Below are 20,291 nucleotides of genomic sequence, written 5' to 3' on the forward strand. Positions count from 1 at the left end.
GCGGAACCCCAGTCCCTGCCCTCACAGAGCTCATGAGGTCACCGATTCTAGAACTCAGCACGGGGCAGGGGAATTCTGTGTCAGAACGTGGGCCCAGAGAGCTGCTCCCAGGCCCCGAGGGCCCACCTGGCATCCACACCCAGTGACCCGCAAAGACCCATCCTGTGGGCCAACGTGGGGCTCGGGATCCCCAGGGACTGCTGCTGAAGGAACCAGAAATCATGATTCACAGCTTCTCTGACGGCCAGGCCTCATTCTTCTGGGCGGAACCGGATGAGCCCCTTTCGTCTGTCCAAGGAAACCCTGACCACTGTGTGGGATCCTGCACCTCCGCAGAGCTCCAGGGGGCTGCACACAGGGACCAGCCCCCTGTGGTGGGGGAGAGGCAATGGCAGACCCACCGCCCGGCCAGGAGCCACCGCTGGGCTCCTCAGAGCTGGGGACACATGCAGGGTCCACATGGTGCGGGGCCCAGAGTATCAGCGTCACCCAAGCCCGGGGAAGATATTCTACACAAAAACATGTATCGCTTCGCTGTCCGGAAGGGTGGCCACCAGCCGCACTAGCAATGGGCCCAGTGCGACTGAGGAACTGAATTTATTTGATTTGATTTTAGTTAATTTACATTTCACAGAAGCAATATAAAATATTTTTCCATTAAACAGAACCTTATTTTTTGTTCCATTTCGTTTGAACTGTTGACACTTTAGCATCCGCAACATGATACGAAGTAAGACACACATCTGATTTCAAAGAATTGGCATGACGGAAGAATGTCAACTATCTCTCACTGATATCAAAGAATGACCACACGTTACCAGTATGTTTTCTTGAAATAATGTTCCGGATATACTGGGTTCAATAAAAATCTCTTATTAAAACTAGCTTCATTTGTTTCCTTTCACTTTTTACTTTTACTTATTTTTTTATTTTGAGAGAGAGAGAGAGAGCGAGCGAGTGCACAAGCTTGAGCAGAGGAGGGGCAGAGAGACAGGGAGAGAGAGTCCCAAGCAGGCTCCACACTCAACGCAGAGCCTGCCGCAGGGCTCGTTCCCGCGACCCTGGGATCATGACTTGAGCCGAAATCAAGAGTCGGACGCCTAACCGACTGAGCCACCCAGGCGCCCCTAGTAGCCACATTTTAAAAAGTAAAAGAAGGGGCGCCTGGGTGGCTCAGTCGGTTAAGCGGCCGACTTTGGCTCAGGTCATGATCTCACAGTCCGTGGGTTCGAGCCCCGCGTCTGGCTCTGTGCTGACGGCTCAGAGCCTGGAGCCTGTTTCCGACTCTGTGTCTCCCTCTCTCTCTGCCCCTCCCCCGTTCGTGCTCTGTCTCTCTCTGTCTCAAAAAATAAATAAACGTTAAAAAAAAATGTGGCTACTGGAAAACTCAAATGATGTATGTGGCCCACATTATGTGTGTTTTAGAAATCACTGCTCAAGAGTGCTGTCCAATGTGGGGGCCACTAGCCACTGAGTTAGTTAAATTTAACTGGACTTTAAACAAAAGTAAAATTCAGTTTCCTCAGTAGCAGTAGCCTCATTTCAAGTGCTTACTTGCCACATACGGCCAGCGGTACCTACTTGGACAGCCTGGAAACAGAATATTTCCACCACTGCAGGAGGTCTACAGAACAGCACTGTTCTGGAGCGAAGTAGAAAACAATTTCAGGGGCGCCTGGGTGGCTCAGTCAGTTAAGTGTCCGACTTCAGCTCAGGTCACGATCTCACGGTTCGCGGTTCGTGGGTTTGAGCCCCGTGTCGGCCCTGTGCTGACAGCTCAAAGCCTGGAGGCTGCTTCGGATTCCGTGTCTCCCTCTCTCTCTGCCCCTCCCTGGCTTGCGCTCTGTCTCTCTCAAAAATACACAATAAAAGAATTAAAAGAAAACAATTTTACATACATTTTTAAGGCAAAACATAAGATTTCAAAAAGGTTTCACCCATCTAGGGTTACCTCCAGATCCACAAGGGATGGGCTTGCACTGAGAACGGGTCCTGCATGTCGGCCGCTCTGTCCTTCCACCCAGGCTTCTGCACGTCACCCTGTTCTGCTACTTACAAGTTGACTCTCAGGAAACCCACTGCTAACTGACTCCTTCTCACTTGCTCACATGCTCAACAAGAATCCCTCTGAAACTGCATTACAGGCTGGATGCGCTAAGTATTTTTCCTACGTCACATTAAACACAGAACTGTTGCAATTGAAATAAAAAAAAGTCTGTCCTAAGTTGCCTCATGTTCCCCTTCCACCCCTTCCCCAAAACACTGCTGAATGTCCCATCGAGGGACTGAATGCTATGGCTTTTACTGTATTGACGTCTGGGCGTGGTAGAAGCCGTGGTACCTGGCCTGTGGGTGGGTTGGGGGCGGCTCATTAGAGGTGACTCAAAGGCCATGGGTGTTAAGTGGGAAGAAGGGGCAGATGGCAAAGCCACCGGCTGGGAAAGAGCCCACAGACCAGGCAGCGGGCCAGACACACGTGGAGGGGCGTAGCTCCGGCGAGAATGTGAATGGGCAGAAGGGGTGGGTCTGGGGTGGACAGCACCCAGGAGAGCCAAAGAGGTCACCCAGTGACAGAGAAGATCAGGAATAGGGACTAGATTTAAGTGCAGGAGAAGCAGGAAAGAAGAGAACAGGAAGGCTGTGCAATAGGACCCAAAGGCCAGGGCCTGGGCAGGAGGCCCCGTGGAGGTAACAGAAGCCCTGAGAGAGCTCGGGACCTGGGTCAGAGCCCCGCGGGGCACACAGTACACAGCCCCTAATGGTGCAGTGCTCCCGGCTCGGAGCCCCCTGAGCTGGGCTTTGCCTCTGCTGCGCCCACTGCTCATTTAATGGAAGGCAGCAAAATGCAGCACGGGGACCAGGTACCGTGTGGGTATCAAAACAGCCCCTTGGGGAGCCTGGGTGGCCCAGTAGGTTAAGCATCTGACTCTTGATCTCGGCTCAGGTCACGATCTCACAGTTCATGAGATCAAGCTCTGAGTTAGGCTCCAAGTTGACAGAGTGGAGCCTGCTTGGGATTCTCTCCCTCTCTCTCTCTCTGCCTCTCCCCCCATACTCGTTCTCTCTCTCAAAATAAATTTTAAAAACTTAAAAAAAAAAAAACTCATTCTGTGATACTCCCAGCCTCAGTTTCCCCACCAGGAATGAGGACACCAGCTCTACATGCATCCAGAGTCTTGTGAGAATCAAATGCTGGGCTCCACCTGGAAGGCCCTTTCCACCACCTTCTTGCCTGACCTACTCTTCTCATCCTTCAGGTCTCAATTCAGATCTCACCACTTCCAGGAAGCCCTCCCAACCTTCCCCCTCCTTTCCCATGCCCTCCAAGCCCAGGTTCTCTATGTTGCCAAAGTCCCCCAGGCTTCTCCTCCCACTCATCACCTTGGACCGTAGCTATTAGCTTAGCTGTTCCTTTCCCTGACCGTGGCCTCACTGAGGGCAGAGCCCGGGTCTTCTTTAGGGCTGTGCTCCCCAAACCAAGGATGAGCCTGGCATGGAGATGCTATTTGCCAGCTGAATGGATGGATGAATGAAAATGAATGTATGTCGTGTTGAGCCTGAAGCTCTGCGTGATGTCCAGAGGCAGGTCCTGGCAGAGAATCCCAAGTAGTGGGGGAACTCAGGACAGTAGGGAGAGCTACAGGAGAAATCTGATAGAGCCACTGTGTCCTTAGCATCCCTCACTCCAGGCTGGGGCTTCCTGGGGACCCTGACAAGGGGGGCTTCCTCAAGGGATTACTTCCAAGATGAGGCAGGGACCCATGAGCAAGGCCAAGAAGGACTCAATCTTGGACTCCTCAGATCTCTAAGGGGCCAATCTTGGACAAGGGAGCAGAGGTGGTCGTGGGCCTCAGGAACGGAGCCAGGGCAGGTGGCTGAAAGCTTCAGGGAAGCTGACTCTGGCTCACCGTGCAGAATGGTCTTCTAGGAGCCAAGCAGCAAAGGGGAAAGGGGCTGTTTGGGGAAGAGTGAGCTCTTGCCACTGGCTGGTCATTCAGGGACCCAGTGGGGAGGTGGGGTGGACCAGACAACCCCTCAGGTCCCTTCTAGCCTGGGAGTACAGGACAGCAGGACAGCCTGGCCATCCCAGAGTTTGGGAACGCAACCTGGGGAGAGCTGCCCTCGTCCCCCGGGGCATCACCTCCATCAGGCCCTGACCACCGGGGAGTTCTGCAACCCTGCCAAGGGCTTTGACTGAGCCTTCACAGAAGAGATGGGGCCACCAAAGGAGGTGCTCTGGAGGATGGTGACTGGCCTGCCAGTGAAAGCAAAAAGGGTCCTAAAATGCATTTGGGAAACGCTGGGTTCAGTAAGTCAAACCAGTTCCTTTGCTGCAAGACTCCCCAGAGCTCAGGTGTCATAATGTGCCTTGTGAAGCTTCACACCAGGGAGGCCGGACGCAGCATTTCCCAAACTTCCATTTTTCGTGGGACAATCTGTGACATCTCACTTAAACTAGTGATCCGCTGAGCAGTGAACAGGTGGGGAGGCGTTGGTAGAAAGGAAGAGCCCTTGGCCAGAAGGCATGAGGCAGAGTTTCAGCCACTCCTCTGCTAGAAACCAACCCTGGGAGCCTAGGCAAGTTTCCCTCCCCTGGGCCTCAGTCTCCCCATGTCCCAAATGTGCCAGCTACCTAGTGTGAGTGCTCTGGAAAGCAAAAGCCCTATTAAGGGTCACAAACTGTTGCTGGAGAAAATGGTAGGTTAGACCAAAGGTAATGGGGTTCCATTCCTCCAGGACTAAGGCAGGAGGGAAGCGGCGGTCTCCCCGCCAACCCCCCCCCCCCCCCCCGCAGGCTTGACTCAGGGAGGATGACAGGGGATTCTGAATGCTGAGGGGAGGAAGCAGAGGCCATGACCTGGGAGCAGGAGGAGGTGGCAGCGGCTAGAGCATTGAGAGAAGGCCTCAAGTTCTCAGATGACGGTGGAGGGCTGGGGGGTGGAGGGTCTTGGGGACTGGAGCTCTTGTGGGCAGGGGACTGGAAGGGGTGGAGATGAGGACGAGCTTTGGCGTTGCAGACGGTGGAGACCCGGGCGTGGGGGCTGGAGGTGGGTCCCAGCCGTGTCCTGCCTAGACAAAAGACTTCAGCCCAACCTGTTGGTGCCCACCCACGCTCCTCCTCCGGAAGCTAGTTCCCGCCCAGCTCTGGGTACAGTGCCATCCGCTCAGGACCCCTGGGGCGGCCTCCAGCCCTGCCTGGCTGGTCCTCGGAGGCGGCCTCCCGGGCGCCCTCACCTCCACCAGCGGGTAGGCGATCTCGTTGTAGATCTGCTCGGTGAAGTGGTCCATGTGGTAGGCGCCGTCGAAGGTGAACTGCTTGGGGGGCTCGTCGGCAGCGCCCGGGTTCTGGATGAAGCACTGGCCGCGCGCGGAGTCCACCGTCACTACGGGCTGGCAGTTCAGCTCCCGCTCCCGCTGATTCATGGGGCGGCAGCGCACCACCACCTTCACCGACTCCGAGGCCATGGCGCCGCGGCTGGGCGCCCCCCGGCGCGGCGCGACGTGAGCCGCACGGCTGGGACGCTCGACGGCCCGGGCCGGGGGGAGGGGCCTCGCGGCAGGGGCGGGGCCGCGGCGGGGGGCCGGGACTCCTCGGGGGGCACCCTGAGAGAAGGAGGGGCGCGGTGCGGGGGTCGCAGGACCGGAGCCGGGCCGCCGCCTCCTCCCGCGCCAGGGTTCGTCCGTCCCTGAGGCCCGGCCCGGGGAGAGGGAAGTGGGGGATCCGCGCCGCAGGCGCCGCCACAGGACCCGAGCCCCGGAGCCGCCCCGGCCGCCCGCTGGCACGCGCTCCGCCGCGGCGTTCGCGGTTGCCGGGCAACACCCGTGGCGTCACAGCCGCGGGCTCCCGAGACATCCCCGCGTTCGCGGCGCCTCGTTGCAGGAGCGTCTCCTAGCTGCAGGCGGGTCCGGGCGGCCCGCTTTGCTGGAGCGTCTGCCCGCTTCTTACCAGGGCTTCAAGTCCGTTCTCTCCTCTGATCCCCACCGCCCAGTTCAGAGAGGTTAAGCAACTTGTCCGAGGTTGCCCAGCTAGGGCAAGGAGGCCAGGCTTGACTCCGCCTCGAGAGAGATACAGGAGGCGGGGCCTTATGCGGAGGCTAGAGACCTACCGAGAAAGGGGACAAGGACCTTGCGGCCTTCTATCCACATCCCTCTACTGACTCAGGAGAGGGCCACCCAAAGCCTGTTACGGCCTCCGACAGAGCAAAGCTTCCTTCTAATGCTGCCCTAGTTTTTTCTAAGACCCAGCTTAAAAACACAAAAAAAGGGGCGCCTGGGTGTCTCAGTCCGTTGAGCACTGGACTTCGGCTCTGGTCATGATCTCAGGGTTGGGGAATTCGAGCCCCGCGTCAGACTCTGTGCTGACAGCTCAGAGCCTGGAGCCTGCTCCGCATTCTGTGTCTCCCTCTCTCTCTGCCCCTAACCCACTCGCACTCTCTCAAAAATAAGCATAAAAAAATATTTTTAAAAACACACAAAACAAAACCATTTTTGAGAGACAAAATCTTTTGTCTGGAGAGGGTGCCAGGACCATATCCGCTGGCTCTGTCCAAGTCCCTCCGGCCAGAATAACGGGCTGTCATTTTTCCGTGGGATATGCCCACTGAAGGTTTTAACTGGAGACATGATTTGAATAAAGCTACCTACCCTATCCTTTCAGGATACCCTGAGCGACTCCCCCCGCCCCACCCCACCGCTGCTGGGAAGGACGAGATCTCTGTCCGGTTCACCATTCAGCACCAGCTGAAGGTATGGTTGGCAAACCAAGACAGGCAGACTGGACAGAGACCTTGCCTTTCAAAGGAAAAGTCTGTACTAGACAATCCGAAGAAATGCATTTTATTTGTTTCAAGTCCACACAGTAAGGAGAGCTGGCTACCCAGGTGGTGCTGGTTGGAACAAAGAGAAAGCTGACTTAGGATTTAAGACACGAAGCATCTGCGCACAGGGGTCAAGAAACTTGCTGTTTATACCACGTGATGAATGCTGTGCAAAGGAATGTTCAAGTGCTTTGAGAACATTCCTGATACCTTGTCCACATGGATGATTTGTGCAACAAACCCCATCTCTTGTAGAGCTAAGCTTGGTCCTAAGCCTGGGCCAGTCACCAGGTCTTCTTAAACATGTGCCTCTGGTGCTGCAAGCCTGAACACCCTATCAGCAAACCCTTTTTCTTGCCAGTGAAATGTGAGACCACGCCTCCCACTAGAGACCAGGGGACCGTGGGTTCTGGTGGCAGTCCCTGGTGGAAATGGCTGTATAATGAGTCCCACTCACATTCAGTATAAAATCAGTGCTGTGGTGCCAGTGAAAAGAACCCCCAAAGGACAGCTTCCTCCCATCCCTTTTATCCCTTTTGACAAGACCACTTCCTGGGCAGGAGATTGTAAGCTGGGAACACCAGGCCTGACTTTCCGAGGGTCCTCCCTTTTTTCTCTTCCGTCAGGGCCGCCCTCTCCCTTCCAGGAGTCAGAAATCTGTCATTTTCAAGGCACTGAACAGTCACATCCCACTCCCAGATGGGGGAGGGCAGCCCCCACATTCGTGACTAAGCCTCTGCCTCAGGAATAGAGAAGTTCATACGAAGTAAACTTGCTCCCTAAATAATTTGGTATTCATGTCTGTCCGTCAAGCTTGCTTCTAAAGGGGGGCGGGGGGGCACCTGGATCTGTCAGTCACTTCAGGGCTATTGCCTTAGAGCAGAATCATTTCTCTGTACTCCCACTCCCTGCTGAGGCCAACGCCCCCCCCCCCCAACCCCACCCCAGCAGGGTCCACATCAGTTCTACCTTTGGATGGCTGTACTGTGACCCAGCCCCAGGGGGCTTGGGCTGGTGAGGTAGCCCCTGACAACCAGAGCCAGCCAGCGCCACGTTATGGGAAGTGGACCAAAACCAGGTGGCTTCCCAGGCAGCCGCTAGACCCAGAATGGCCCAAAATAAGTTGAATAGAGCCCCGGTCACCCCAGTACTCCTGCGGCTCACTGCTGGCCCCTGCCAGTCAAATGGACAAAGGAAACGAGCCAGCGTGTGCGGTGTGTGTGTGTGTGTGTGTGTCTTGGTGGTTCTTGGGGTTGTTGGGGAGGGGTGAGATGGGGCATCCCTCCACAGAAGGCAGGAATCACAACCCTGTGGTTTTGAGTGGAGACCAACCAGCCTTTCTAAGCAACACAGAGATTCTTTGCCCTGTCTGCTGGTTCACATCCCTTCTGCACACAAGTGTCCGCCTGGGCTTGGGGGGCAAGGCTCTTCGTCCATTCTGCCATCCTATGCCCCCTTAACCCTCTTAATCTCAAATGACGTGAGAAACAGGCACGCTCTCTCTGTCAGCCTGGGTGTAGCTCAGCCCAGACGCCATGCCCACTAGCTCCTCAAGTCCTGTTTCTCTCATGGACAGGGTGGCTTGCCCCCAGGTCTTTGCCCACAGTGAGGACTCGCTCCTGCCTCCCCAGACACCTCTCCCTTACATGGCTGGCAACCTCAGTCAGGTGCCCTTGGGAGACTCCCAGTCAGGGCCACAAGGCCTGGCCGCCTTAGGAGGCCATGTCCCTGGTGAGCACACCTTCCTGCCCACCTCAGAAGGCTCCCCTCCAAGGAGTAAGGTGAAGCCTAGAGACAAGCATCCAAAGTCACCTAGCAAGTTAACAGAAGCCTGGAGCTCCACCTGCCCCTCCTGCAGTCTCAGCGGTCACATCCTACGAGAAGCCATGGGCAATCCCCAGTGCCAGGGCTCCCCACCCCCACCACAGGCAGTGAAGTGACGGAAGACTGGTCCAAGGGGCAGAGTGACTGGATGGAACTGGTGACCAGCGGGGTGGCAGAGGGCAGGGCGGCCCGCTGAGGCCCAGGAGCCAGGGTGAGGCGGGGCCAGTGAGCATGGGGCCCAGCCTCCTAGCCCAGGCCCTGCAGCTCTGCCTCGGACTTGGCATGGCCAAGGGGCCGCAGTGTCCGGGGGGGTCTGCCCTCGGACCCCCGGTCCTGCTCCTCATAGCCAGGATTCAGGCGGCCCATGTTGAGGGAGCAGAAGAAGCTTCGCCCTGTCCCAGCATGGTGCTCCACCAGGGCCTCCAGGCTGGCGAACTCGGCAGGCAGGTGCTAAGGAGGAAAAGGCCGAAGCTCCAGCTCCCTGTCTCCCCATGGCTCCGCTCTGGACACCAACCACCCCTTCACAGGGGATCCTGCCCCACTCCAGAAGGGAGGAAATTCAAGCCCAGAGAGGTCACTGTCCCTCTCACGGCAGAGCCAGACACCGTCTCCTCTCTTTCTTGCCAGCCTGGACAGGACTGAGCCATCCAGCTGGTGATAAGGGCATACACCCAGTCCCTGGAAACCTGTGGTCAGGTCAAGACTCCAGACCTAGAAGCCCAGGGGCTGGGTGAGCTTAGACCAGCCCTTGCCCTCTCTGAATCAGTTCCCAGCTCTGCTAAAAAAAAAAAAAAAAAAAAAGGGCTAGGTTGTGTGGGAAAGCCACTTTTAAAAGCCAGCATCCCTATAGGAATGGGAGACATGACCGGGCCCAAGCCTCTACACTGGAGGTCTCTTCCAAAAGGCCACTCTGGAGAGAGGGGCCTGAGGGCGGGGCGGTAGAGAGAGGTGGGGCCAAGCGGGGCCTGGCGGGGCCAGCAGTCAAGATGGAGAGTTAAAAAAGGGGTGTGGCCAGAGAGAGCCAATGGGGCACCGTGATGAGGCGAGGGGGGCTTCGCGGCTAGAAAGGGTGGGGCCTGAGGGCTGGGGCGGGGCCGAGCAGGCTGCCCCACACTCACCTCCACGCAGTAGCGGCCCAGGTGGTTCCGGAAGACGTGGTGGGGCACCACGCCGCACTGTGTCCGCACTGACAGGCACCACTGGCCACTGGCGCCCGGCTCGGGCCACAGCAGGAAGGCCCCAAGCACGTCTCTCCGCAGCAGGGCCAGGGCACTGGGCCTGGGAGGGCAGGAGGGAGAGGCTGAAGACGGGAGCCCTGGCCTCAGGTCGCTCCCCGGGGCAATGGCGTAACTGGAAACCATGCTTGACCCAGAGTAGTGGGCCCTCCACAGAAGGAAGCTTTTAGACTCCCATCCTAAGAGGCTTCTGAGGAGTCCCTAGCTGCTGACCGCTTCAAGGCCCAACCGGGAGAGTTTTGTTTTTTTGTTTTTTAATTTTTTTTTTTCAACGTTTATTTATTTTTGGGACAGAGACAGAGCATGAACGGGGGAGGGACGGAGAGAGAGGGAGACACGGAATCGGAAACAGGCTCCAGGCTCCGAGCCATCAGCCCAGAGCCTGACGCTGGGCTCGAACTCACGGACCGCAAGATCGTGACCTGGCTGAAGTCGGACGCTTAACCGACTGCGCCACCCAGGCGCCCCCCAACCGGGAGAGTTTTGAAGAGCTGATGGTTAGGAAGCCGCTGCCCTGTGACAGACCAGGTGCTGACAGCTTGACCTGAGTTATCCCATTTGATCCTCTCCACAGACCTGTGATGAAGGTCCTCTTATTATTCCCACTTTACATTTGACACACTTGAGGCCCAGTAGGGTGAAGTCCTTGGCCTGAGGCCACCAAGGTCAGGATGGCTCTGCCCTTGTACAGAAATGTGCACATGTCAGGGCCCTGAGGGAGCCCACAATCCATTCCTCTGCCCACCCCAGGGGCTGGGCATCCGGCCAGGCCAGGCCCCTCCTACCTGGAGATGCCAGCAAAGGCCCAGATGTTCTCCGTCAGACTGCCCTCACTCTCCACCAGGCACGAGGGACCACCAGGCCCCCGGGGCCACGCTTCCCACGCAGCAGGGACTATGGAGACCAGCCGGGGTCAGAGGAAGAGGCCTGAGCCCAGCCCACTCACCCCACCACAACAGACCCCACACCCCGACGCTGGTCTCCTCACCAAGACTCCCCCAGCAAAGACACATCCGCACAAGGCACACCCAACTCATACCCACTCACCAGCTGAAGCACACCCACAGCTGTACCATCACCTATGCAAGCCCCCCAAGCATGCAGACCGACATGCAAACTCACGTGGACACGCACATAACCACACACAGGCCCAGCCTTGCAGAAAGGGCCACTCAGGCCCAGCCTCTCTGATTCACAAGGGCGCACTCAGGCCTGCGCCCCTGCTACCTTGGGGCAGGCGAGGTCTTTGCAACTCACAGGCCTCCCGAGCTGACAGCTGCAGCTGAGTCTCGTAGGTGCAGCCTCGGTAAGCCCCGGAGCGGATCACCTTGCTGCGAATGGCCTTCTTGCGCACCAGTGTGGGTGAGCAGTAGGGATTCCCCAGGCGGGCATGGCGGGTGCCCCCACGGCCTTCTGACTCTGGCAGCTCCTTCTAGGGCACCAAGAGGGGCCCACAACGGGCAGGCAGACTCAGGCCCAGCCACGTCAGGTCAGGCAAAGCCCCCTCCCACTCAAGTCCAGCACTCCCCTCCTATGACCCCCTAACCCTCGCCCAGGTCCCCTGTCCACTGCCCGCTCCCTGGCTGGGGTGCTGCATACCCCACTGCCCACAGGCCCCTCTGCAGGAAGCCGCCGGAAGGAGACCAATGCATGAACGTTCTGTGAAAGCTGATCCCGGCTGAAGGGTTCCCGTACAAGGCCAGGGGGGCCCCCCGGGCTGGACAGTGGCTTCAGGGGCATGTCTCCTGCAGACGCCAGGCAGGGCTCAGGCTGTGCCCGCTCCTCAGGGTGCTGCAAGAGGTAAGCAAGCTGGAAGGAACGGTAGAGCAGCAGGTGCAGGATCTGGACCTAGGGAGGGGGAAGGGGTTGACTCAATTGGGGCAGGTTTCCTGGGGAACCCCTTAGGCATCAGTGCAGGTAGCCCCTTGACTCGGGATCCTCTTCCGCATTCTTCCTGGGAAAACTCCTACTTCTCCCCCAAAACTTCACCACCATGCAGTCCCCCCTACCACCCTCCTTTATTCATTTAACAAATACTGGGCATCTGTTTTGTTCCAGACATCATGCCTGGAGCTGGGAATACACAGGCTAAATGCACTCCTATCCCCTAGGTACACCCTGTGTCAGTACCCTCTTAGAGCAGTGGCTAAGAGCCCAGGCCCTCCAGTCACACAACCTGGGATCCAATCCTGGCTCTGTCATGTAGGTGCTGCTCTGTGACTCTAGGCAGAGCATGGCACTTCCGTGCCTCAGTTTCCTTATCTCCACTTCCCTGTGCTCCTTTAGTGAAATGGAGCACAGAAAGCCCCCAGCATGGGCCCACCGCTCTGGGGCCAGTACATTCTACCCACCACACACATTATCTAGCTCCAACATATTGGAACCGTGAGCTCCGGAAGATCAAGGGCAGTGTCTCAGCCACCTGTCATTCCAGCAGCCAGCACAGAGCTGGAGACACAGGGGGGACGGCAAATCATTGCTGGATGGAGCCAAGCCAACCTCCGCTTGCCAAACACTTGGCTGTCAAGGCTCTGTGGTTCACGGCCGTCACACTAGCTTTGACTTCCAGGATCTGTCCGCTCACCCTCTGGCTCCGAGGGGCCAAGCACTAGAGCGGTTCCTGACCTGGACCCAGTTTCTGCTCTCACAGAATTCCCTTGTCTGTCATCAGGGACAGACCAATGCTACAGTGTGGCTCACGTCACAAGACCTCAGAAGGGAAGAGTGGTCTAGAGGACTCCAGGTGGGCTTCAAAGATACAGGGACTGGCCTTGAAGGGCAAGTTGGAATTTGCCAGAAGGGGAAGGGAATTCCAGGCAGAGAGAACAGCATGAGCAAAGGCCTGGCAGTGTGACCATCCCATTTCTAAGCACATGTCCTGACACCCACTTCCAGGCCCCGGGAATGCTGAGGCCGCTAACTTGCTTTTGTGGCGTCCCCGGTGGGGCAGAGCCACAGAAGGAGCAGGTGTGACAAGGAGTGCCTGCCTGGAGGGGGCTCGGGCCAGCTTGACTAAGCCCTCAGAGGCCTCGGTCCCCTGGAGACCCTGCTGACGCACAGCACACCCCCCAACACCACCCTCAGTGATGGTTCGCCTGCCCCAGGCCCCAGATACCTCTCCGGGCTGGTTGCCTACAAAGAGGTGGCAGAAGAGCTTGCTGGCTGGGCTCTGGGGGTTTCGGGCCACGAAGGCAAACTGGCAGTCAGCTGGGCACCAGGTAGAGTAGAGCACGCGCCTCAGAGCATGAGCCATCAGGAGCACCTGCGAAGGAGGGGGCGGGACAGCCTCCATCAGTCCCACCGCCCGTGGGCCCCACACACCCGCCGGCTGGCCTCCCGGGCCTGCTCTCCAGCTTAGGGTCCACCAGCTCCCGGGGGAGGAGCTCTTCTCTCCTCCCAGGCCTGCCCAAACCCTGCTTCAAAGGGGAACCCTCGTCCTTCACATGGCCACTGGGCTTGGCCCCTTACTCCCCACTGCCAACCTGCTGGTTGGGATCGTCACCCCCATGCTGTGGAACTGAGGGCCGAAGTATTCACGGTCTGCAGGGTCACGGAGAAAGGCAGTGGCAGCAGGCCCTGGGGTCGCACCCCTGGTCTCTGGAGTCAGGTGACCAAGGTTTGAATCCTGGCTCTGCCCCACTCTGTGTGCCATGGGCAGGTAAGCACAGCCCTCTGAGCCCTTGTGACAATTGTTAAGGGGAGACAGTACCTCCCTCTGATGGGGTTGTGGGTGGGGATGAGTGAGACCTCACGCACATGGCACAGGACCTGACCCCAGGGCCCCTGTGATGCACACGTCTGGGACACGATCTGCACCACAGTCTTAGGAGAGTGGCCCGGGGTTGTGGGCTACACAGTCTGGCACGAGGTGAGCGTTCAACACACACTGGCCTTGCACCGGGAGGAGGGTCAGCGACCGAGCAGGGGCTCCCAACTGGCCTCCAGTCTGAGTCTGGCCACAGCCCACTGGCCAACTCTGGACAGGCTTACACAGAGGCCCGGGGACCTGCAAAAAGCTGGGGCTGACCGTCCTGACGCTCAGGCCAGGAGTTAATCCCCGGACATTCTGGAGAGCTTGCCAGAGGGCAGGGCCCTCAGAGAGAGAATGTTCAAAGGCCCAGAGCAGACTGGGGTGGTGGGGAGGCTCCAGGGGTGGCGCAGGGCCAGGTGTATTCTGAGTAGGACACTTGTCCCGACCAGTCCTCACCTGCACCCACACGGGCTCCTACCTCACCCTCCCCGCTGTAGATCTTGAGGCCCTGAAGGCTGAATTTCAGGATGACAGCCCGGCGTCTGGGACAATCCTAGGCAGGAGAGAGTTGGATGGGCGCAGGTATTACCTCCCAGGCCCTGCCCTGTCCCGCCCAGCCTCAGCATCAGTCACCACAGGCTGGTCAGCCAACCCCTCCCCAGCTGCCAAGGGACTGAGCGGTGGATGCCTCAAGAGCTGGGGAAGCGTGGATGGCTCCTGGCAGACCACCCCCAGGAGGGCCATAGCTGGCCGTGTTATGACCATCCCCCACATGTCCCATCTATGGCTTCCACCCATGGGACACAGGTCACGACTGCCCAAGGGAAGGGGTCCCCGGGCATAAGGGACACGGCTATAGGAGCCTGGGGATGGCCCTCGCTGGGCCCGCTTCTCAGAATGACTTTGGTGTCACCCCTCCCAGGGCCTCATTTGCTCCATCTGTGATTGGGGGGTTGGATCAGATGGTCTCGGGGCCATTCCAGCCTGACATTCCAAGGCTGTGATTCCCTGCCCGGGATGTGCCCTCCCCAGCTCCCTACCTTCAGTGCCCACAGCTGTTGTTGAACCAGCCACACGCTCTCCTGGGGGTCCAGGTCGTCCACAGGGAAGGAACCCACATACTGCTTGGGGGTGTGGTGAGGGCGGGAGGGAGGCAAGGCAGTTCCATGGCTCCTGATCCCCTCCTCCAAATCCCTCCCTCCTACCAACACACGCTCTGCTCTGTGGGGTAAGCTGTGGACAGTGACAGAGCACTGTGCTCCGGCCTAGTAGGCTCTCCCACTTCCCAGCAGGTGGCTTTGCCCGAGCGGCTTTGCCCCTCTGAGGCCCCGTCTCCTCACCTGTGCACACACACATTCTGGAGCCCGGGTCAGGGAGGGAAGACACAGAAATGGTTCCTCCCCACTCCCCATGACCCGCCACTCAGTCACCACGCACCAGAGCGCACCCCATGGGGGCGGCCCCACCCACCTGGGCGAACTTGGTGATGCACCTGGGCCGGTGAGGGGCTGGGCCGCAGTCAGAGGCTCTCCGGCCCCCTGCCCCGGCCTTCTGCATGGCCCCCAGGGTGCCCAGCTTCGAGCTCCACAGGGGAGGAGGCAGCAGAGGGCAGGGGAGAAGGGACGGTTCCCACGTACCGGAGCCACGCTGCTCCCCTCAGAGGCCAGGGATCTCCTGCACCTCACAAATCCTTCCGGAGCACTTGCCGTGTGCCAGGCAGCATCCAGGGCACTGGGGACACAGGGAACACACAGCCCAGAACAAAATGACCGACTCCCTCCTGCCTCGGGGAGCCCACATTCTCGTGTGAAAGAGAGCGAACTAATCCATAGGAGAAGGAATTTGCTAGGGGTGCCTGGGTGGCTCGGTGGCTCGCCCGTCTGACTCTTGGTTTCGGCCCAGGTCATAATCTCACAGTTTGTGGGTTCAAGCCCCAAGTCGAACTCCGCACTGACCTCATGGAGCCTGCGTGGGATTCTCTCTCTCTGTCCCTCTCTCTCTGCCCCTCACCCACTCATGCATGTGCCCACGCTCTAATAAACTTTAGAAGAGTTAAGAAAAAAAAAGATATGCCATACGCTAGACCATGATAAAGCAGAGAGGAGGCTATGATATGCAAGTGAGGGGTTGGCCTCACTGAGGAGTGAGCTTTGGGAAAAGAGCCAAAGGTAGGGGTGTGGCAGGCCACACCCTGGGTCAAACACAGACATCTCTGTGCGCTGGGCCGGGCCTGCCCTGTCCAGGGTCCTGTAACCAGCCTGTACAAAGTGTCAGGAGCAGGTGGGGCACACTGGGAAGACACCACCTGAGAGGAGGGGTATGACAGCTGCCAGAACAGTCTGCAGAGTCACAGGATGGGCAGACCTTACCAGAAGAGTGGGCCAGAGCCAGGTGGGCATCGGCCTTGAATGTCACACCACAGGAATGTAGGCTGTGCCCCGCGGGCAGTGGGGAGCTATAGCAAGTTGCAAGGCAGGAGCTCTGTGATCTATGGGAGTGACCCATGAGCTGGATGACCCATGAGCTGCAGAGGCGGGGATGTGCTCCACAGGCCCTGGCCCATTCGGCCAGCCAGACGCCAGCCGCTGCCTGAAGCCCCCAGGGGGCCCTGTCCCCCAATGCAGCCCAGGTTTTGGTCTTTCCTGGGGCCCCTCTCCCAGAGCCACCAGTGGAGAGAAGGAAACCTCCCTTACTTAGACTGTCCTCAAGGACCAGGAGAGTGCTCACTCCCCGGAGAGCTCAGGACCATTGCTGGTACACAGTGAATGAGGAGTCAAGGCTTCTCGAGAAAGAATGGCTGACTGCCTCTGCCTGGGTCCCCAATGACTCTCTCCCTTAGTTTTTGCTGGGGCCAACCCAGACCCTCCCACCTCCCTCCCCCATCCTGCCTGGCTCTGTCTCCCCACACTACTTCTAATCGCTGCACTTAGGATCAGAGAGACCTGTGTCCAGATGCTCTGTGAGTCTGGGCAAGCTGCCCCACCTCTCTGAGGCTCCATTTCCTCATCCCCAAACCTGGGATAATGTGAGGAGGCAAGACCTGAATGGAGGAGCAGGCACCCAGCATGATGCCATCTGGGCGGGGAGCGACACTGAACAGGTACAGGGAGGATGGGGGACCCCAAAGTCTGCTGTTCGGGAGGGAGCTTGGGAGGACAGAGAGGTCTGACCACTTCCGGCACCCTCCTTACACTGAAGGACTAGAAGACCTCCCAGTCTAGGAGAGCAAGTCAGAAGGAGAGGCCTGCCTGGGAGCAAAGATTCCTCCAGGAGAAAGCAGGTGGCATCAGGGCCCCGCCCTGGCCGGAAACGGGCGTGTCCCACTTAGGCTCCACCCACCTTCAGGCAGGTGCTTAGAAACTGACACTCCCAAGGCCAAGAGCCCAGGAACCGCCCCTACCTCTGCCTGCCCAGACCTTCAGCCCCAGGCTCAGCGAGGGTGGGGGCAGCAGCAGCCTTCCAGTACATTCTGCGAGCAACCTACTACTTTACTTTCAGTGAGTCGCCAGCACCAGAAGAGCCAGAAATAAAGGCTGCGTGCTCCCCTTGATGCCTTCCTGGTTCCTCCCTCCTGTACTCTCTCCCCTCCTGCTTTTCTGGTCTCACACCCACTTTGTGATCCTGACCGTTCTTCACATCATGTCCATCACCTATCCTCCATTTGATGTTTAAATACAACAAAATTAGATGTGTAACTGGCACAAAAGCTATGTGGCCGCCATGCCAGGTATAAAGCTGGGGCTTCCGGTGACCTCGCCTTTTGCCCTCATTATCACATCGTGGGCTGGGATGCCCTGGACCCGCAGGCAGTGGGAAACAGAGGAGGCAAAGGCCAAAAACCAAATGGGGCAAAAGGGAGACAAGAGGAGATAAAGGGCAGCCAATGGAAGTGCGAATGGAGATGAGAGGACAAAATAAGAGATAGAGGAGGGACGGGAGCAGGGAGAGATAAGGAGCACATTTCCCACCCTTCCTGTGCTGACACAGCCCCTCAGTCTTTGGTGTAAGACAGCAAAGAGCCACATGGGTCCGCAGGCACGCTCACATTCGCTCTCACACATGCCGAGACAACGGTGTCTAGGGCTGCAAGCTGCCTCCTCCCTCCAGATCCAGAGCAGCAACTTGCTTGGGGACACTCCACTGTCCGGATGGTGGAGGTGGGGGCGCCCCACCACCTACCATCTCTGGATCCTCCCCCGCCCCCCCCCCATTCCCCAGGAAACTGGAAGTTTGTCTCTTCCTCTCCCTCCCTCCCAAACCTCCCTCTCAGTGCATTTCAGCCCCAAGCCTGGAGTTGGGGGCTGCCCAAGGGACCAGTGAGGGTACCAGGCTCACCCCAACCCCGGGAAACAGACCTGCTTACTCATTCTGGGCACAAACACCCGCTCATCGCTTTGGAACACAACTGTTTTTCCAAGGTTTTACACAGGAGACTGGCTGGGTCAGCACCTTTCTAGGGGGACACCTTTGGAATGAGGCTGGGGCTCTTCTCTTGCTCCTCTGAGGTTTTCCAGGTGGCCCTGCTTAGAGACAGGACACTGGATGGGTTGATCTGTGTCGAGGGGCAAGGACAGAAGCCCTCTACTGCACCGCATCACAGCTCAGTTGAGTCATGGCGGGGCCCACCTTTACAGCATCTGGGAGACCCCTCAGCCTGGAGTCTGGGCTTAGCAAAGGGTAGTTCAGAGGGGTGAAGCCACTTGCCAGAGGTCACACAGCATAAGGGGGGGAGGGTTGGGAAGCAAGTCTGGGTCTCTGAGGGCTCTTCCCCTAGGCCACGGCAGTGTCCTCAGACTCCCCTCCCCAGTAAGCAAGGTGTCACATTCGAGTTTGGTGAGTCCCAGTCTATCCGGCTGCCCGGAGCACCTCAGGCGCTAGGGGCTGATCTTAATCAGCAAAGCAGCTGCGTTCTCTGTCTGACTGCCTCTCTGCCCAGATGGTCTGGGGCTGCCAGAGCCCCTCCGGTCACCTGCCTCACCTCCACTATCTTTGGCTCTCGGCTGCACGCCCCAGCACACTCCTTGTGCCACCCTCACCTACCCTTGGCCTCCGGGCGGGAGGGGACTGGACCAAGCAGCCAGAGGTCAAGATCAACATCACAGATTGTGAGGTCCAGGAGGCTGGTATGACCTTGGGCAAGCCACTTAACCTCCCAGCCTCCATTTCCTCAACTGCAAAGTGGGGATAATAATAGCAGCTGTCTCCTGGGTTGTTTGTTCCTCCTGAAAATATTTCAAGCGCCAACTACCTGCCAGGAACAAAACAGTCCCTGTCCTGGGGGGGGGCGGGGGGGGGAGGGTACTAGATAGCAACATTTCAGAGGACTTACGTGATCTGGAGAAAAACAGTTAAGGTGGGGAGGATACGTGGTGTGAGTGTTCGGGGGGTGCTATTTCATACAGGGTGGTTGGGGACGGCCGCTGCAAGCAGACGACATTGAGAGCAAAGTGCTGTTTTCAGGATTAAGTGGGGCCGAAGGCACGCAGGGGGCCAGCGCCCGGGAGGCACAGAGCGCTGCCCAGCGCGGGTCATTCTTCCCGCTCTTATTGTCATTCCTGGGGACTGCGGCCAGGGCTTTGGGCTGACGGTACCCGGCCCGGGGCAGAGAAACTCCCCGGACCGACCGAGGGGCGAGCGAGGCAGGACGCCGGCGGAGGAACGGCGGGGGTGACGGCAGAGGTGACGGACGGTGACGGCGGAGGTGGCGGTGATGCGGGGCAGCGGCCGGGATGCTCCTCCCCAGCCGAGACCTCCTCCCCACCTCTGCGGCCGGGGACCGAAGCCCGCTCCCGCCGACGCCCCCAGCCCCAGCCCCTGCCCCTGCCCCTGCCCGGCCCCCCTGCGCTCACTCACCGCAGCCTCCGCGTCTCGAGCCCGGTCGCCGCTGCTCCGCGCCGCACCCCCCGCGCGTCCTGCGCGTCTCCGCCTCCCGCCCCGCGGCGCCCCCCGCCCGCGCGCCCCCCACGTGGCCGCGGGAACCAGCACCCGAATCACCTGGCGGCGGCGCCCGGCGCTAACTCACCAATCGGCGCCCGCCGAGCGGCTCCGGTCGAGCGCGCCGCCCAATCAGCGGCCGCGAGGGGCCCTGGCACCGCCCCCGCCAGCTCTCGCCCCGGCGCCTCGGCGCTCCGCCTTAAAGGGCCTGAGGGGTCATCTCTGCCCACCGAGGGCGTCGCTACTCCGGCTGGGGACCCTCAGTGCCCAGGGCCTCGCCGGCGGTCCCCTCTTTGAAGAGACCTCCCCTTTCTGCCCCCTAGCTAGCTCCTCCTTCTTCAAGCGGCGGCTCCAGCAGCTCCTCCTCCGGGAAGCCTTCCCAGACCACCAGGGACTCCCCTAACCCCTGGAGAGCCGTCGCAACTCTTGCTGGTCACCCCACTCCTCTTACTAGAGTGCAAGCGGCACTGATGAGAAGGGGCTTCCATCCCCAGTGCGCAGGACAGAGCCTGTTCCGTTCAGTGGTTGCTGTCTCGGTGAGTGAGTGAACGCGCCGAGGACCCGGTCTCCGCCGCCCAGGCAACCCAGCTAGCCGCACCCTTCCTCCCTCGCCCTCCGATGGTAGGGGGTATCGCGTATCCTCTTCCTCATCCTTTTCCCGCCGGGCCGGTTTCCTAGAAGGATCAGTTGAGTCGGCCCAGTTCAGCGTGAACCTTGGTCACTGTACGT

The 20,291-nt window shown here is 58.9% G+C and overlaps 2 protein-coding genes across 8 annotated transcripts in view; both read right to left on the reverse strand.

Moving 5' to 3' along the window:
* The window catches only part of KIF17 (kinesin family member 17), a 46,754-nt gene extending 41,234 nt beyond the window's left edge, over positions 1 to 5,520 (reverse strand). For 2 of the 4 annotated variants that reach the window (XM_040463487.1, XM_040463481.1), the window contains exon 1: positions 5,236 to 5,520. In XM_040463487.1, the coding sequence (XP_040319421.1) occupies positions 5,236 to 5,466 (231 nt within the window). In that variant the 5' untranslated portion in view covers positions 5,467 to 5,520. The remainder of the gene's footprint in view (positions 1 to 5,235) is intronic. The other 2 variants (XM_040463475.1, XM_040463496.1) reach the window with 2 other exon arrangements.
* A 1,301-nt stretch (positions 5,521 to 6,821) lies between these two features.
* On the reverse strand, positions 6,822 to 19,535 carry SH2D5 (SH2 domain containing 5). Of its 4 annotated transcripts, none has more exons than XM_040463536.1 (10): positions 19,482 to 19,535; positions 15,099 to 15,359; positions 14,669 to 14,749; positions 14,107 to 14,181; positions 12,993 to 13,139; positions 11,477 to 11,725; positions 11,135 to 11,309; positions 10,663 to 10,771; positions 9,761 to 9,920; positions 6,822 to 9,092 (listed from the first exon to the last, which is right to left on the reverse strand). In XM_040463536.1, exons 2-10 carry the CDS (start codon positions 15,183 to 15,185, stop codon positions 8,889 to 8,891), a joined length of 1,287 nt encoding a protein of 428 aa, XP_040319470.1. In that variant the 5' UTR covers positions 15,186 to 15,359; positions 19,482 to 19,535; the 3' UTR covers positions 6,822 to 8,888. The 4 variants fall into 4 exon arrangements, with proteins under 4 accessions (XP_040319470.1, XP_040319455.1, XP_040319464.1 ...); XM_040463521.1 differs by having other exon boundaries at positions 14,669 to 14,752; XM_040463530.1 differs by lacking the exon at positions 19,482 to 19,535 and adding an exon at positions 18,958 to 19,355 and having other exon boundaries at positions 14,669 to 14,752.
* Positions 19,536 to 20,291: the final 756 nt, after the last annotated feature.

This window comes from Herpailurus yagouaroundi, unplaced genomic scaffold (assembly GCF_014898765.1).
Source record: "Herpailurus yagouaroundi ecotype Mexico unplaced genomic scaffold, PumYag 77, whole genome shotgun sequence".
NCBI classification, from domain to species: domain Eukaryota; kingdom Metazoa; phylum Chordata; class Mammalia; order Carnivora; family Felidae; genus Herpailurus; species Herpailurus yagouaroundi.